The sequence below is a fragment of the Culicoides brevitarsis genome, chromosome 2, assembly GCF_036172545.1.
Source record: "Culicoides brevitarsis isolate CSIRO-B50_1 chromosome 2, AGI_CSIRO_Cbre_v1, whole genome shotgun sequence".
Lineage (NCBI taxonomy): Eukaryota > Metazoa > Arthropoda > Insecta > Diptera > Ceratopogonidae > Culicoides > Culicoides brevitarsis.
In genome coordinates this window covers 22,922,991-22,940,451 of record NC_087086.1, presented here as the reverse complement: position 1 = coordinate 22,940,451, position 17,461 = coordinate 22,922,991, and the positions used below count along the sequence as shown (strand labels likewise).

The window sequence follows — 17,461 nt, the reverse complement described above, 5'->3', positions numbered from 1 at the left end:
GAATGAAATTTCGTTTCAACAAACATTTATTTTTGTCAGTATTCTGTATTTATATATTTTCTACATAATTTTTTACTATCATTTCTAGTTTTTATATGTATAAAAATGTAGAACAAAATGAAAAAAAAACAAGTTGTATCATGTTGGAATATTTTTGCTAGAAAAAATATAATTTTTTAAAAATGCGCTCTAGTAAATTTTTTTTCTCATGCAAGTCTGTGCAATTTTTGTTTGAATTTTCGTTCGACAATCTACGCAAACGAAACTCAACACAGGATTGCTTTACTACTATTATTATGGGGAGCAGTTTTAGTTATTATTCAGAAACCAGAACAAACGGACGTTTCAAAAAATAAAGTGCAAAGAGGAGAACACATCCTTCTTCATCCATATAAATTTTACATTTTATAAACACACACACAATAATACGTATAAATAAACACACTTACATTTTACATACAACAAGAATTTTCTACTATATAAAATAAACTAATAACAGTTTGAAATTATTATTTGAATGCATATATCAGACGAGATAGGAAGTGTTTGGTTGAAATTATATAGAATATTAATTAAAAGCAAGTTAAATTAAACTTTACTGAAAAAATGACAAAACTATGTTTCCAATCAATCTTGAAGTGCATTTCTTAAAAACAAAGCAATAATTCACCATTAAATGAAAAAAGAAACGTCAAAAAATTGTGTGAAAACTGTACCAAGAGTGAAAAACTATAATTCTATCCATAATAAACAACAGCTGTGACCAAACCCTAATCAAAAAGAAAAAGTAGAACGAAAAAGCTTTAAAAAATAATTATAAAAAACTAACAGTGACTAAAAATTGTTAAATTAAGTTATTGCCATGCATTAATATTCTTATTTTTTATAAAAACACAACAATAACTGCCCATAAATACAGTTTTTTTTTATATTGAAAGTGATATTTGCATTAACTAAATAATTTTTAAATGATGCTGAAATTACACATCTATAGTCGTTTTTTGTAATGTTACATTCCGAAGATTCCTAAGCTCACAAAATGGATTACGGAAAAAGAAATATGAACAACAGTCTTAAAAATGACTCTGTTGTTTTTGGATCCCAGCTGATTGACCAAAATTCTAGTACGCCATATAGTGATGCAACACAGGTATGTATATTTCAATAAAAAAGTAACGCTTTAGAAACCAATATTTCAATTTGATTTTTAGTGAAAAAATGGTACAGAATGTATTACTAACCATATATATATATGTATTAAATGTTTGGCCTTCAATAAAAACTATTCCGTTATGAATGGCAATTAATAAAATTTCTTAAATCGTACAAAAATATAACAAATATAGTGACTAATAATAATTATGATATAAAAATAAATGATTTTCGAGCAAAAATATTAAAAAAAAAAACAGTAAAATCAATAATTTATTGCGAAAATCATAAAAAAAAAGTTTAAAATAAAATCAGAATGAATAGGACCAAATGTGAGTTAATTAGAAAAAATATTCAGTACTTAAACAAAAAGCCATTCAATTTCCTGTTTTATTTTTTTAGTATTGCGTTTCTTTGTATTTATTTTCAATGTAGTGGTATGTTACCTACACATTTAAAAATATATACAGACATTGCACACAGCTGATATATTGAAAATGAATCACTCTAATATTTATATTTTAATATGTCGATAAAAAAATGTGTGAATATAAGATATAAAAAAATATATTTTCTTCTCTCTTGACATTGAAAGGATAGGTACAATCACCTCCATGAGTACGCTATAGAACAGAAAATATGAAGTTAATTCAATTTTGTTAAACTGCAGCATGTCATTAATCTATGTGTTTTAAAATAAATAATTTTTGGCACGCTTCAAACATCATATTTGCCAAAATTATCATTTTGAGGTGCCAAACAATCTGGTATTTAATGTTTATAAATAGTCTAAAACCTTTAAACATTACTTTCAATTTGAAATTGAATTTTGGAATTTTTTTTTCTTTTGAAAAATATTAGGCCTAGAACCAAAAAAATTAAAAAATATTTTCAATTTCAATGTGTTATCAAGTATATAGGACTCCTGAAATGTATAATTTTCTTCAGAATTTCTGAAGATAATCCATGCTTAAAAAAAGTTAGAAAATTTTTCCTGAGAATTATAAAAAAAAAAAAATAGGTAAAAATGTAAACAGTTAAATATTGTTGTGACCTTATTCAAAATTTTCCAATGAGTTGTAAAAATCTTGTTGAAAATTGGGACGCAATAAACTTGAACGAGGAATTACAATAAGGAATATATATATTTAAGTAAATACCAACTTATTTTTACTGAATTACGGATGAACATATAAACGTATTAAATTAAATTAATGTCATTGACCTCGTCTCGTGCATCTATCTATTCATCGTTAATTGCGCAGAGTCGACGACAAAATATACCTATATATATATATATATATATATATATGTGAATATAGAATTTTAAAAATCTATTATATTTGAAAAAAAAACTACGAGTATTATTTACTTATAAAAACCATATTTCAAATTATGTTTTTTTTTATTTGAATAATTTTAATGTAACTTTCATTGAATGATTCAGAATTTATGAATATTGCAATGTCGATACATGATGTTTTTGTTGAAAAATTGCTTTCGACTTTTAAAATATTTTAAAAACTAATAATTTTTTTTCTTGCAGACAAAGAAACACAGTCCAGGCCACATAAAAAGACCAATGAACCCTTTCATGGTATGGAGTCAAATTGAACGTCGCAAAATATGTGAAGTAACTCCAGACATGCACAATGCTGTCATTTCCAAAAGCTTAGGTGCTCGATGGAAAGCGTTAAGCGAATCTGAAAAGCAACCCTTCATTGATGAGGCGGAACGTTTACGCAAATTGCACCAACAAGAGTACCCATCTTACAAATACCGTCCTAAAAAGAAACAAACAAAAAGTTCTACAGCAGCAAAATCATCATCAACTTCACAAAACCCATTGATGTCTAGTAGTACTAAAAAGGGAAAACGTAACGGGGTCGTTTATAGTGGACGTGTTAATAAAAATGATTCAAATAACAACAAAAATAGTAGCGGCTCAAATAGTTCAAATCACTCTAATTCAAAACTAAAAATAAAACTTGCTCTAGAAACAACAGACTCTTACAATGTTATAAATGAGGCAACTATTAGTCCCCGCGGACAACATCTTAGCGTATTTCCTAATCAAAATTCTCCCAACTCACCTGAAAGTGCCGCCTACTATGAGGAAAACTCATTGGTCTCACCAGAACCATCAATGACAGAACAAAGAATTCCTCTTTTTGACACTGATCTAAATTGTTTGGATTACTCGTCCATTGAAGAGCGATCAATTATAAATACGTATGACACAACCGCAGAAGATATTCTTTCAAGTTCAGCACTACGCATCAATCAATCTATCTCCTCAGATATTAGCAATGTTGGACAAACTAAATTTTACATAGGAGGTCCATACACTGATGATGAATGTGTAACCCTTAAAGATTCTACCACATCATCCAAGTTCTTATTTGATACAGAAAGTGTCAACGAATATTTAACAAGCTCAGCAGTTGACATGGAACCAAATTTAAATACGCATAATAGATTGAATATGAAATGTATTATAAGCAATGACATAAACTCCACCGTAACTTTAAATAGTAATGTATTATGTGGTATAGATCATTATAACTTAAACAATGATCAAATCCAGGCTTCAGCATCAAATGGTCTTCTTGCTAATGCAAACATAAATGGATACTGCAACTTTACTGCCAAAACGGAAAATACTATGGTAATAGACGATTTATTTGGAGGTATAGGTACGAACGATTTCACTGAGTTGGACTTGAATCAATTTGAATCAACAAGCTCTTGTTCAGGTAGTCATTTGGACTTTTCCGGTATCAGTACTCAAGACGTACTTTCAGAATGTGGTATTCCAATCAGTAGTTTTAACTCTCTATAAAAATAAACTCTTGTATTAGAGTTTTCATTGACATTAATAAACCTAAACTTTATTAAGCTTCTCAATAATTTAAGAACTAACATTTAAGTCAAACAATATCGAAAATTTTGCATGGTTTATTTTCTTTTTTCCTCAGATCTCAAATTTCCGTCAAATCCCATATAAAACAATATAAATTTGATAAAAATAGTATACAATAAGTTACAAACGCAAGTCATCGTTTGTTACCAAATAGTGATAAGAGCTTCTAAAAATATTTTTTTTTATAAAAATTTAGACCGCTCCAAATTCATTCGAATTTTTTGTTCGGATATTTTTTTCGAAATATGAAAAAAAGTACCTTGAATTAGCTAAGCAAATTCGAATTGTAGTGTATGTTTGTTACATAGTCCTTTTGTGTACCCGTTATGATGTTTAGTTTATGAGAAATGAGTTATAAAAAAATAAACATTTGAAAGCCCGAATTTACACAAAAGTTTTTTCCATACTCCCGGTGGACTGGCCATATGGGCATTTGGGCAAATGCCCCGTGGACCGTGTCATGTTTGAGAAAAAAACACGAACTTTAAATACAATTTGTAGATAAAAAATGAACACTACTGCTATTGAAATTTTTATCAATTTTTTCAAAATACCTTTTACTAAAATGTCCGTTTACTAATAAATAATTTGATTTTCAACCCTTTTTTTAAGAATTTGAGGCTGTTCATTAAAATGCCTGGGCCGTTTTTGGGTCCCAGTCCGCCTCTTTGAAAAAATTTATTTTTTTTCAAAAATTTCTCGGCTATGAATATATGGATATTTTTTTGCCCAAAAAAAGTCATTTTTTCTAACTTTGAGGCCTGGGCTCCAGATTTTTTTGTTCAAGCCGGGAAATTTTAAGCATGAATTCGAATTCTTGGGAAAGTTTACTGTCGTTTAGCACCTTACCGCCTTTGATTCAGTCAACTTTTCGACGTTTTCTCGATAGGGTATCACGAAAATGGACTTTTTTGTGCACCAAAAACAAAGTAGTATATGGAACATATACTACAAAATGACAAAATTTAATCAATTAATTGATTATTTATCAATATTTTTGATAGAAATGATATAAAGTAATTAAAATAAATTAAATAAAAAAGAAAAAAAATGGTAGCTTTTCAAAAAAAAAATTTTTTTTTCCAAATGAGTGAAGGGACAAAAATTATTAAGCATTCTTATATGAAAATAGAACGATCTGCTAAAGTTTGTTCAAAAAAATGTTTTTACCATTATTTATAACAAATAAAAGAATTTCAACTATGAAGAAGTAATGTCTTGCAAGCCGTAATATCTGCAATATACAGGCAATTTGTTTTTTTTTTGTTTTTTCTAACAATTGGTATACATTTTAAGCATATACTTTTTAAATTTTATAACACGTTAAATACTTTTTGACTTCATCTCATACATATTGCCGACAAAAGAAAAGCAATTTAGGCTTTTTCTTAAGATTTTAAATTTTTACGTGGTTTTTTTAATAAGTTCTGTAAAAATAACTGAATTGATTAAAAGCTTATCTTGTTTCGTTTTTAAACTATTTCGATTCAAAAACCATTAATCTTTTTCTTTAAGAGCAAAAAAATTTAAAAATTATTTTTAGAAATAAGTTCACAAAACAAATTCAAAACTTTACAAGCTTTCCATACGAAAAAGCACCAAATACAAAAATCAATAAAATTTCTTATCCCCCATGGTTTGACCCAAAATGCATGACCCGAATACCTAAAACAATATTATGTTGGCTCCCGGTAACATTTTTACACTCCGGTTGTTGATGTGCCCTATTACTTTATTTATTTATTCGACAAATAAAGTCGCAGTCATTTACATAAATTTAATTTTTACATAAAGTCTTAAATTTATTTTTAATTCTTTTTAAAAAAGTAGCCCTGCTTACACTTACATCATAAAACTTCAGAGTTAATATTCTCTTATTGGTACAGATATTTGCATTTTGGGCGCCCTATGATAGAATTTTCACTGTAATTTGGAAGTGAGCTGTTTTCAGACAAAACTAATGGGTTTCATTTGGAGCGGTCTTAGCTAGACTTCAATTGTAATTGTAATAATTGTAAACCTGGTAAAAATAATTCACGGTTTAAAACGTGATTCTCCAGTAAGAGGCCAGTAAAATTTGCAGTGACTTGATTTTTAGACATTTTCTATAATTTATGAGCTTTTCAGCTACAAAAATAAAAATACATGAATAGTAACAGATATACTGCCAATTAAAAACTTTGGCTGTGCAACTCAGATATTTATAGAGCTCCAAGTAAATTATAAAAAAGAAGTAAATATCTTAAATTCACGTAACATTTTCATAAATCTCATATCTCCTCTATTTAATAAAAATATTCTATTTTAATAGATACTTCAATAAAATAACAACAAAATACAATCATGCATTTGCAAAACCATTATTATATAAACGGACAAAATTAAAACATCGTTAAATGATCTCATTCAAAATAAGTTTTGTACATTATATTTAGTAAAAACGTTTAAATTTCTGTTTAGTTTGATAATTAATCATATAATTCTTCAAGAATGTTTGATTCATTATTTTTTTGCGTTTAATGTTTTAGTTTTCAAAATACGTGAAACATTGTTTAGGGATTGAAATATGAAAAATTTTAAAAATATGTACTGATAAATGTTATTTATTTATATGCAGAAACCGTTCCCACCTTATTTTTACATTTCATATTCTTAAAAACACATAAGAAGGGCAATAGAAGTAAACTGCAACCTTGTGTATTGTAACGGTGTCACTTTGTGCCATAAAAGTATATCATTTGCTTGTCCAAATTATTTCGAGAGAAAAAATCAACAAAAATCATAGTATTCAGGTATTTTAAACAGGCTGTGAAATAATTCATCTAAATCAATAAAATAAAAAAAATACATAGGAGATTTTAAACCAAACGTTGCAAAGCAAATTTTTCAACTGTTAAATATAATGTAATAAAGCTCACTCATAATTTTCGATTCAATACTGTGATTTAAAAAATAATCAGCAATAATTTGGATTTCTGCACAAATTAAAAAAAAATACAAAAAAACAACGCGCAATTATTTAACAAATTATTTTTTATTAATTAAATTTATTCTATATGTACAGTGCAAAAGCAAAATAAATGCAACACACCCGCAAAAAACGATATTAAAAATTTCATTTTTTTTTTTTCAAAATTAAGCGGTGCAAGTTTTATTGTTAATTTTTTCTAATAAGAACTTTTTATGACTGTCAAAAAATAAGATTAAGAAACAAAAAAAAAATAAAATATTTAATAAAATAAAATTCAACATAGTATAAGAACTGCATATTAGTCTGACGAAAATAATCAACAGTGAAAGTATATAACGGAATTTCTTCATATATTTATGGCTGTTTTTATCAAAAAGATTGATTTTACTAAGCATAAGTGTAGCGGAGTCATATGTCATATGTGAAAAACATATTTAATAAAAAAAAAAATGAAAATCATTAAAATTGTTACTTAAATAATGTCAAATTGTGAATTATACAGAAACAAAATTAAATAAGTGTAGATCCCAGAAAGTCTTTCATATGATATAATTAACATAAATAGTTTTAAGGTTTCTTAGCTATACCTATTTTTTACATCATATGTAATATTTAAGTGTAACATTTACCAAAAGTGATGTTAGTTAAATCATTTTTTGTACATGTATGATTTCTCTAAATTTGGATACATTTTTGATAGATTTTAAGAAAATTGTAGTTCTTAGGTCAATATGAATATCTACTGAAATACAGTTTTTGAAATTTTCTGAATGATAATTGTCTTTTGATTATATAAAATGTACTCATACTCATACAAAAACTTGTTTGGTGAAAATTATTGAATTAAAATATTTGAATTTTTTACATTGCTTTGATCAGCACATAATTCTTAGTAACATTTTCATTTCAAAAAAGACTTAAAACGTATTTCAATGTTCATATTGAATCTTGATTAAATTAAAATTGATATTAAACATAATTTTAAAACTAATTTTAAAATAAAATGATAATGGCATCTGTGACCGTGTATCTAATTGTATTCTTAAAAAATCAAATGTGAAAAAAATATTAGAAAGCTTAAATTTATATGAATAGTTTACATAAATATAAATAATAATTTATAAAAATTAAATTCGGTACCAACGCAATCAAAATAACATTGCAGTAGTTTATGTTTTTATCTTTTTACTTTTAAAATAACAATAAGAGCCAATATTGAATATGTGAAATAATTTTGTAAAGAAGATTACATATGATTTCTTGAATACATATTTTGTATTTCCAATAACACATAGAAATTACTTTAAGTATTTGATAAAAATAATAAATATTTTAATAAAATCAAAAAAAAAAAAAAAAAATGTGTGTCTAAATCTCTACGCCGTTCCCACGAAAATGGGAAATTAATTTTTTGCTATTCTCGTCTCATAATTTTACCTTAAAAACTCCTGATTTATTTTTTTTTACTATTCTGAGCATTACTTTAAAACCTTGAACAACAGTGTAGCAAAGTCGTTCTTTTTAGAATGATTTGAATGAGTACCTGATGAGAAATAAGAGCCTTCAAAAATTTTGATTCCTTTAGTTTCCCCAATTTAATTGATTTTTCCTTAGGTCTCCAAAAATTGCATTTTTTGTTTTCTTGATGATAATATTCAAGTTGTCGAGTTGACTGTTGATTTGACCGTCGGTTCTACTGAAAATAGTTTGTCGGCTATCCTCTGTTTTCTTCATTTTGACTATTTTGTTAAACATCGTTTTCTCAAATTTCCAAGCAAACTATCACAAGGATGCCTATTTCTACAAGAATTACCAAACTCAACGAATTGTCCTTGTTTCATTTTATTTTCTTTATTTTACTGAAAAACAGCATTCACATATGCTTTACGATTTTTTGATATTCTAATTATATTAAAAGTGAATATTTTACCCCCAGTATGCAGCTATAACAGATAATTTTTCATATATTTTTCATATATGAATAAAAGAATGGTATATTTGTGTATATAACTGAAAAAAAGGTTAACGAACGTCTGTGCATTATGACTAGTGGCCTTAACAAGGTTATTGATACCTCACACATCATATGTTTGTGTGAATGTCATAAAGACAAATATATTTTTAGTATATAATAAATTATGAATTGTTATTTGAGAAAACTCTTAAAAATTGCATTATTGAACTGAATAATTAAATTTAGTTTCAGATTAATTATTTTACAGAATTATTTTCCTAATGCTTACATAAATTACAAAATTTTTCATACAGGTAAGTAGAAATGTTATATTTATTTGGGTCAGTAATGGTTCATTATCACTTATTTTGTTTACAAACTGATTATATTTTTACCTTTATAACAGATGATTTTGCACAAGAAAATAATTAATTTCATTTTTAATTATTTAAAGCGACTGAAATGTAAAATCATACTAGGTACTTCCTTTATTCTAAGCTAAAAGGACCTTGAAAAAGTGTTAAAAAATTAATAGACTTCAAACGATTCACGAAATTTCGAATGAAAACTTTAAGAAAAATTGAAATGATAGCATTTAGGTACACTTGCATTTTACAAACTAATACCTAGACAGGACAAATACAATATTGTACGCAGACAGAAGAAAAACTTTGTAGACATATGGCCTATTTACAGTAAATATATACTTCTAAATAATTATTATATATATAAAGAGTTTCATCAGTCAGGATATATTTAAAAAAAATGATTTTATTAGTATTTTTCTGATATTTTTCTACACTGACTGAAATATTAATCAATTACGATCTATACATATTTTAATGTACCTTTTTTTAAATACATTTTCACTTTGATCATGTTTCACTATCTGACGCTAAGACTTTATACTCATTTTTAGTGTTCTTCCTATAAACATGTCGCAGTATAAAAATTACATGTCGACATGTAAAATATGAAAATCAAAATATGTTAAAGAGAATTATGTTTTTAAAGAAAAAAAATAAAATGTTTTTTCCAAGGTTTTTCCTTTTGACCGCATTTCGAAGAAAAAATGCGGTATTATGCTGGAGTTGTCGTATGTTATGTGTACTAGCCTAATTAGAATGCATTTGGCCCAATACAAAAATAGTAAAAAAATGGGTTGACTATTTTTGTCTGTAAATAGTGAAAATGTTTTAAATGAAAAAAATAAATAAATAAAAAAATTGGACTTTAAATATTAGTTTAACCCAGGCGAGATCGTTTCAGTTATGAATCAGGAAAATTACTCATGAATTCATATTACCACGGTAATAACGTTCATAACCGAAATTTGATTATGAACGCATTATGAACGCTATAGCGTGTACGTAAATTTGTACGTGTATACGAGAGAATTATGAACGTTCATAATATTCATAATTCATAATTTTCGTGTGATTCATCAATAGTGCAAAAAATGATTCATTGAAATGAAAAGATTTTTGTAAAATCTTAATATAATTTTCGATGTAAAATATGACATTCGGAAATAAAAATAATTCAGAACTTTTATAAATTATGAAAATTAATAAATTTTAGATTTATTTTTTTTAATTTTTGGAATACTTGCTCCCGTATAATCAAATATTTAAAATTTATTGTTGGGAGTTGCTCGAATTTCTAAATCTAATTTAGAAAATTTTAATATAAAATTACATTTAGCATAAAATTTTAAATTAAGAGTTTTTAAAATTCTAAAATTTTAATATTCGCTAAAATAAATAAAGATTAATTTTTTGAAAATAAACTAAAAATGCTTAACATTTTTATGAAATTTTTCATGTAATTTTTAAAAAATATCTCAAAAAACTTTCAATTGTAGGGCAGTTTGCTTTTAAAATTTTTCAGAAAACGACTAATGATTTCCACAATTGAAAATTCGAAATTCATCCAAATCTATCTAAATTTTGAAAAATAATTTTTTATTTCACTTGAAACATGTTTTCGACAAAAAATTAATTATATTTTAAAATTTTTCACTAAAAACAAAATTTTTATAAAATCCATTCTTCATAAATTCATAATTTGTTTAGAAAAATTATGAACAATTATGAATGTTATGAATCAATTATTACCATTTATGAACGTTCATGAACGATATGAACGCATATTTGTACATGAATTGGTACTTTTATGATTCATAATGGTTATGAATTTTTTGTAATCCCGCCTGGAGTTTAACGAAAATAAATATTTTCTAAAAATGGTAAAAATTTACTGAAATTTTAAAAATGCCTTAATTTAAAGATATTTAGAATTCGAATTGACTAAAAATATTGAAAAAAAAAAAATACTATTTATTTTTTTTTATTATTATTAATTTCGACAATTGCATTGAACTTATTTTTACCGCATTTCGAAGAAAAAATGCGGTATTAAACTCGACTTGTCGTGTGTGTGTGTGTCAGTGTGTGTGTGTGTGTGTGTCACCTGTGCCCCAATTTTTTTTTTGTAAATCTTGGAATTGTGAAAGGGTCATGAGGAGTACGAAAATGTGAATTGAGGAGTTTGCAAATGTGAAATGAGGGGTTCGAAAATGTGAAATGACGAGTTTGCAAATGTGAAATGAGGGGTTCGAAAATGTGAAATGAGGGGTTCGAAAATGTGAAATGAGGGGTTCGAAAATGTGAAATGAGGGGTTCGAAAATGTGAAATGAGGGGTTCGAAAATGTGAAATGAGGGGTTTGAAAATGTGAAATGAGGGGTTCGAAAATGTGAAATGAGGGGTTCGAAAATGTAAAATGAGGGGTTCGAAAATGTGAAATGAGGAGTACGAAAAGCAAAGATACGTATGCAACCTCGAAATGCGGTTTAGTATGTCGTTCTTTAGACGACTACTTTCTCTATTTTTTATTTAGATCGAAAAAAATGTTTTGAATTTCTTTAAAAAACGGTATTTCAGGTTATTTAAAATTGTAAGCATGCATGTCGGCATATATGTTGCATGAGACGAACACGGTCTTTTTGTCATAAGAAATTTTTATAGTTCTAAGTATTTTCTCAAAAGAAAGTAACATTTTGTAATGCAGTATATATTTTATACAATTTTTTAAGTTTCCTCCACGAATTTTTCTATATTTTTTATACTACTCTATTTATTTTTTCCATTTTTTATACAATTAAATTTAAAAAAACTCGTGAATCAGAACTAAATATAGTACTTAAAATATTTTGCAAACCTGAATTATTGGGTTTTTTACTCTTCATTTTATTGGGCTAGGTTATGTATGGTAAAAAGACAAAAACAGGTTCAAACCTTTACCTAGTATATAAAATATGTGTCTGTGAGCATTTTGTATATATGCATAAAAATTGTCTGGATGTGTTCTATATGTCTGAGTTTTATATAGTTTGTTTGTATAGGATAGGTATTGATAATGAATTATTGTTGGAAAAACTTATATTTTATAAGGCTAATGTATCATGATTGTGTAAATTCTCAAAAAGTTGTTATTTGAATCAAAAATTTTACTACAAATTTAAAAAAAAAACGTTCTAATTTATTGTAGAATTTTGATTGAATAGTTTTATTCCTGTTAATCAAAATATATTAAAGTCGTCGGTTCGAGACTCGAAATCATGAAAAACTTTTATGACTCCAATCGTTATAATTCACAAAAATTTATTAATCGTACAAAATCGTACTCGAAATATAAAACACTTATTTCTTACAAAAATAAAAATTACCCTGCGTCTGGGCTCGGACTAAGACAATCTTCGTGCTGGTTTCTAAGCACCCCCGATCTCATTTAATAAATTGTATATTTGGAGAGTTTTAAACTACTAAATTTTTAAAAAGCTTAAAAAATATAATTATAATCGCAAAAATTCTGTTTCAATAAGATTCAGCGGAAGAGTTCACGCATAATTTTAAAATACCAAGGTCGTCTGGTAAAAATCTGAAAATTTTATTTTTCTCATAAATTGAGTTATTTTAGACTTTTAAAGTTGGATTTTGTGAAAGAAAAACTTATTTACTTCGTGTAGAACAGTTTTATTTAATATAAATTAATTACAAACACAAATAATTTTATAACGTTCTTTAAAATAAATAAAATTGAAAATAAGAAGAATTTGTCAAAATTCAAGAATAACCAAGATAATTTTAATTCAGATATGTTTAATCGTATATCCAATATAATTTATTGGATATCATATTATCTTTTAATATATTAATGTGCGCATAGATAAACATAAATAAGCATGGTTTATGATTATGAATTATCAATTTGTGTACTGAAATATTAAAAAATGTTTACCATACCTACTACAAACATACCTATCTGAGACATATGGAAATCTTTCAAATTTTAGTATATTTTTTTTAAGTTTTTTGTTTTTTGTAAGAAACGTTTCAAAAAAGTTTAAAAAAGTTCAATAATGAATGATGACTGGAAGTCAGTCTATGTAATAAAAATATATTATCATAAATTCCGTAAAAAAATGAAAAATAATTTAAAATTTGTCTAAATAATTACTAAAAAAGTCTAAAAATTAATTACTTATTAGGTACCATTTTTTTAATTTGTAACGGAATTTTTTATTAGAATAATCTACATTACGGTAATCATATGGGAATAAGGAGACTACTATTTTGTACATTTTATAAAAACTTGTATAATTATAATAATTAATTATTTTACAAAAAAGGTAAAAAAAAATAATTAAATTAAAAATTAATTTACTCATTAATAATATTAACAAATTCACATTTTTATTTTCAATTTATCTGTATTGCAACATTTGAAAAATCAAATTATGGTGATTCACTTAAATTGTAATTAGAATAAATTTATTTTGTTTGGATGGAATTTTAGAGATACAGTTTTACTTTAACTAATGATAATAAATTTTAAATATTCTATATAATATATTGTTAAATATTAATACAATTATATTTAAAATAATATTTTTATTTTAAACATATATATTTTTTCTTAATTTTCTATCAATATTTCATTTTATTTTTTAAGTATATTCTCCCTCACTCACTTTTGTATTTACTCTATTTTCCTTACAGTTATTTAGATAGTTTTTAAAATGTACTTTATCATTTCACAACCATTTTTACAATTAATTAAACAACCAACGATAGTTTTTTTTTATTTTTAAGTATAAGTTTTCTATTAACATAGTAAGCTTATTTTTTACTATATATCTGAGTTTAACGTTTCTTGAATATTTTAATAATTGTTTTATTTTTTTACATTATTGAAAGATAAATAAAAAATGTTATTCATTATAATTTTGTTACTAAACAGCCCGATTATAACAACCATTCTGAGCTTTTATTATAATAAGTTTTATGTTTTATAGTAATAAATCTGTGTAAGTATTGCACAAATAGAATTCAATGATAGTCACATTTATATAATATGTTTTTTTTTTAAATTAAATGTAAATACATCTTTTTTCTTTATAATAATTTTTAACTGTATTTTACAAATTTGATTATCGGATCGCTGAATGCAAGTAGAAAAAAAAATCAATCAGATTAATGTTTACATACTTCAAAAAAGTATAAGAAAGTTTTTTTAAAATTAATCTACTCACTTTTTAATTGATTAAAGTAGTATTTACTCGTTCAAATATATATGAGACTTTGCAGAAAATATTTTGATTTATCTCAAATAGGAATTTTTAATTAATTCAAAAGAATTATTTTGACGTAAAAAGTTAGTCAAATAATGCGCTAGGTCATTCAATAAAATCAAAGTCAATAAAATCGAAACATTGCTCAGAAGAATCATTCACTAACGTATTTGATGGGACAAATAATGATGAGAATGGAGCGCAAACTCCTTTGATTGTCTCAATAGGAGGGAGTGGTACTTTGAAGTCTGTTGTATCTGTATTTAAAACATCAATGAGTGGTGGTGGCGAAAGACTCAAACAAGGAATATCAGATAACATAGAGTCTTCGAAAGAAAATGCTTGACTCAAATCTTCTTCGCTAATTTCTTCTGCAATTTTGCCCAGTAAATCATCACTGATTTCTTCGCCATTTGTTTCCTCTTCCATGAATGTACAAGAACTTTCGTCGATTCTTTTACGTTTGAGTGCTTGATGTAATATGCTACCCATAAAATTATTGTGAGATGAGTTATCTGAAGAATCGCTTTCACTTAGTTCCATTTTTGGCGTTGTGGCAGTCGATAATGATGCTGCTTCGGAAATTTGAGTGTCCGCTGATGACAGATTACTGAGGTATTGCGCCTTCGAATTCTCTATTAAAGAAAGACAAATGCTACAAATAATTTCATCCGATATTGCGTTTTCGCCCAAATTTTCCTTTAAATTCTTCATGGCAGGTACAAAATATAGCTATAGATAAATTTTATTGGAATAATTCAGAGTTTTTTTTTGTGGAAAAATAAATTTAAGCTTACTTGTACAAATTTTTTTACTAAAAAATCAACCTCTTTATCAAAGGCGCATTGAACACACGACCTAAAATATTCACATTTTATATGTAGCACAAATTTACAATTTTGTATTTAATTTACCTCAATAGTTCCATTGCATCCTCTCCGGAAGATTCACAAATCGTGATCTGGTTTTGTGGAGAGACAAACCTTTTTTTGTAAGTTTCATATAAAATTTGGACTGAACGATTTACTTCAGGTTTGCAAATGGTGGGAGTTTTCTGTAAAAATAGAAAAATCACATATGTTAGGATGTGTGTATTTCGATATAATGATATAATTATACTTACATTTGGGGCCATTAGATTACTGTAATCCATTTGTTTAGAAGAGCCTTCGCGTGGATTATAGTACTTTTTTCGCAACTCTTCCAAAACTTCTTCGCACTCTGGAGTAGAAGGAGTCTTTTTTGCAGTGGGTCCACTCTGAAAATTTGTATATAAGTACAGTTGTATCAAAAAATAAAATTCGTTAAAGTCTTACGTAAATAGTTTGATTTATCTGTTTTGATGTTCCCTCTTTTGGGTCGATTAGAATGGAAGCGGTATGTTTGTCATTCTTCAATGTAAATTCTTCGTCACTGGTAAATGTTTTTGCTTGCACAGAAGTTTGGGTGTCGGACATACTCCAACTTCTCATGATTTCCATTTTTTCTCCACAAATTAACTTTTTTAATGCTTTATCTTATAAATTTTGATTTGTTTATCCATTAATTTTTTTCGACAAAATTTTTACCTAAATTTGACTTCATAAATGTATATTTTTGAAAATTGAAGATTATTAATTTTATTAAAAAAAAAAATTATATGGAGTTTTATCACAGCATCCAAAGTAATGAATGGTAATATGGACCAATCAGCATGAAAATGTACATGTAAGAACGTGAATCTTTCTATCAGTAGAAAACAAATGTTCGAAATGAACTTTCAGGACATGCGCATTTTTTCTAAGCTTCATCATTATTGTCATAATTTAGTCATCTTGTGATGAGATATGTAAACTCATAAGCTTTAAAGGACAAAAGTTTTCTTAATAAATTCAAATGGAATATCAATAAAAGAGCAATACTCTCGACAACAACTAATGCTCGTCTAGAACGATTAAATTTGGATTCAAAAGTATAGAAACATTAAACAATTTTCTAAAATAAAAATTTTGACAAAAAAAAATATTTTGGTCACTTGACTTAAAAAAAATTTCTTCAACATTTCAATAAAAACGTTTTATTAAAGAAAAATTGTTTTTTGAATAATTTTACCAAAAACAGTAATTTTTCTTGATTTTTCTATGAAAAAATGCAAGAAAATGGCAAAAATAGATAAAGTAGAAGTCTAAAGAACCACATACTATACCGCATTTCGATGTTGCATATGCAATATGTATTTTTGCTTTTCCTCATTTCACATTTTTTACACCTCACAACACAAAGGATAGTTCCATAGTTCCTAATAGTTCCCATTAGTCTCATGTCGAGTTTTTTTTATTTTATATTTATATATTATTATTTATTTTTATATATATATTTTTTACTTTTTTTGACAAAATCGGACAGAAAGCGAAAAAAATTGATGTATTAATTATAATCAATATATTAATTGATGTATGTATTTTAAAATAATTATAAAAACAATTCGATTTCATAGTTAAACCTTATTGATTTGTTTACAATTTGAATTTACAGTTTTAATTTTGTTTTTTGACGTATTCTTTTCAAATGGAGAATTTTCATTTTTGCGAAAAATTTTAAAATGTTAAGGGAAGTCTCGCGAGTAACATGAAAAGTAAAAATTGATGAAAACTTCGGGAAAACTCGGATATTTCATAGAAAATCGGAAAATCTTGAAAAATTTCAAATTTTCAAATGCCAATCTTAATTTTTAGAGTGCTCTCCTGGACGCTACAGAAGCCCGAGGAAGCTAATACTGATTAAGCAAATATAAACAGAGCTTGGCGAGCACATTTTAACGGTTTAACACATTTATGCTGTCATGTTT

At 26.1% G+C, this 17,461-nt stretch overlaps 2 protein-coding genes across 2 annotated transcripts; one reads left to right on the top strand and one right to left on the bottom strand.

Moving 5' to 3' along the window:
* Positions 1 to 336: 336 nt before the first annotated feature.
* On the top strand, positions 337 to 7,572 carry LOC134829498 (transcription factor Sox-19a-like). The gene is made up of 2 exons (XM_063842579.1): positions 337 to 1,150; positions 2,699 to 7,572. Exons 1-2 carry the CDS (start codon positions 1,040 to 1,042, stop codon positions 3,992 to 3,994), a joined length of 1,407 nt encoding a protein of 468 aa, XP_063698649.1. The 5' UTR covers positions 337 to 1,039; the 3' UTR covers positions 3,995 to 7,572.
* A 7,061-nt stretch (positions 7,573 to 14,633) lies between these two features.
* Positions 14,634 to 16,207, bottom strand: LOC134831880 (uncharacterized). The gene is made up of 5 exons (XM_063845710.1): positions 15,951 to 16,207; positions 15,758 to 15,892; positions 15,549 to 15,688; positions 15,432 to 15,492; positions 14,634 to 15,366 (listed from the first exon to the last, which is right to left on the bottom strand). The coding sequence occupies exons 1-5, from the start codon at positions 16,113 to 16,115 to the stop codon at positions 14,740 to 14,742; spliced, it is 1,128 nt and encodes a 375-aa protein (XP_063701780.1). The 5' UTR covers positions 16,116 to 16,207; the 3' UTR covers positions 14,634 to 14,739.
* Positions 16,208 to 17,461: the final 1,254 nt, after the last annotated feature.

Coding starts and splice junctions, on each gene's coding strand:
- LOC134831880 (XM_063845710.1), bottom strand. CDS start 16,115: ATGGAAATCATGAGAAGTTGGAGTATGTCCGACACCCAAACTTCTGTG. Junction 15,893..15,950: donor AGATAAATCAAACTATTTAC/GTAAGACTTTAA, acceptor ACAAATTTTCAG/AGTGGACCCACTGCAAAAAA. Junction 15,367..15,431: donor TAGTAAAAAAATTTGTACAA/GTAAGCTTAAAT, acceptor ATTTATCTATAG/CTATATTTTGTACCTGCCAT.
- LOC134829498 (XM_063842579.1), top strand. CDS start 1,040: ATGGATTACGGAAAAAGAAATATGAACAACAGTCTTAAAAATGACTCT. Junction 1,151..2,698: donor CATATAGTGATGCAACACAG/GTATGTATATTT, acceptor TTTTTCTTGCAG/ACAAAGAAACACAGTCCAGG.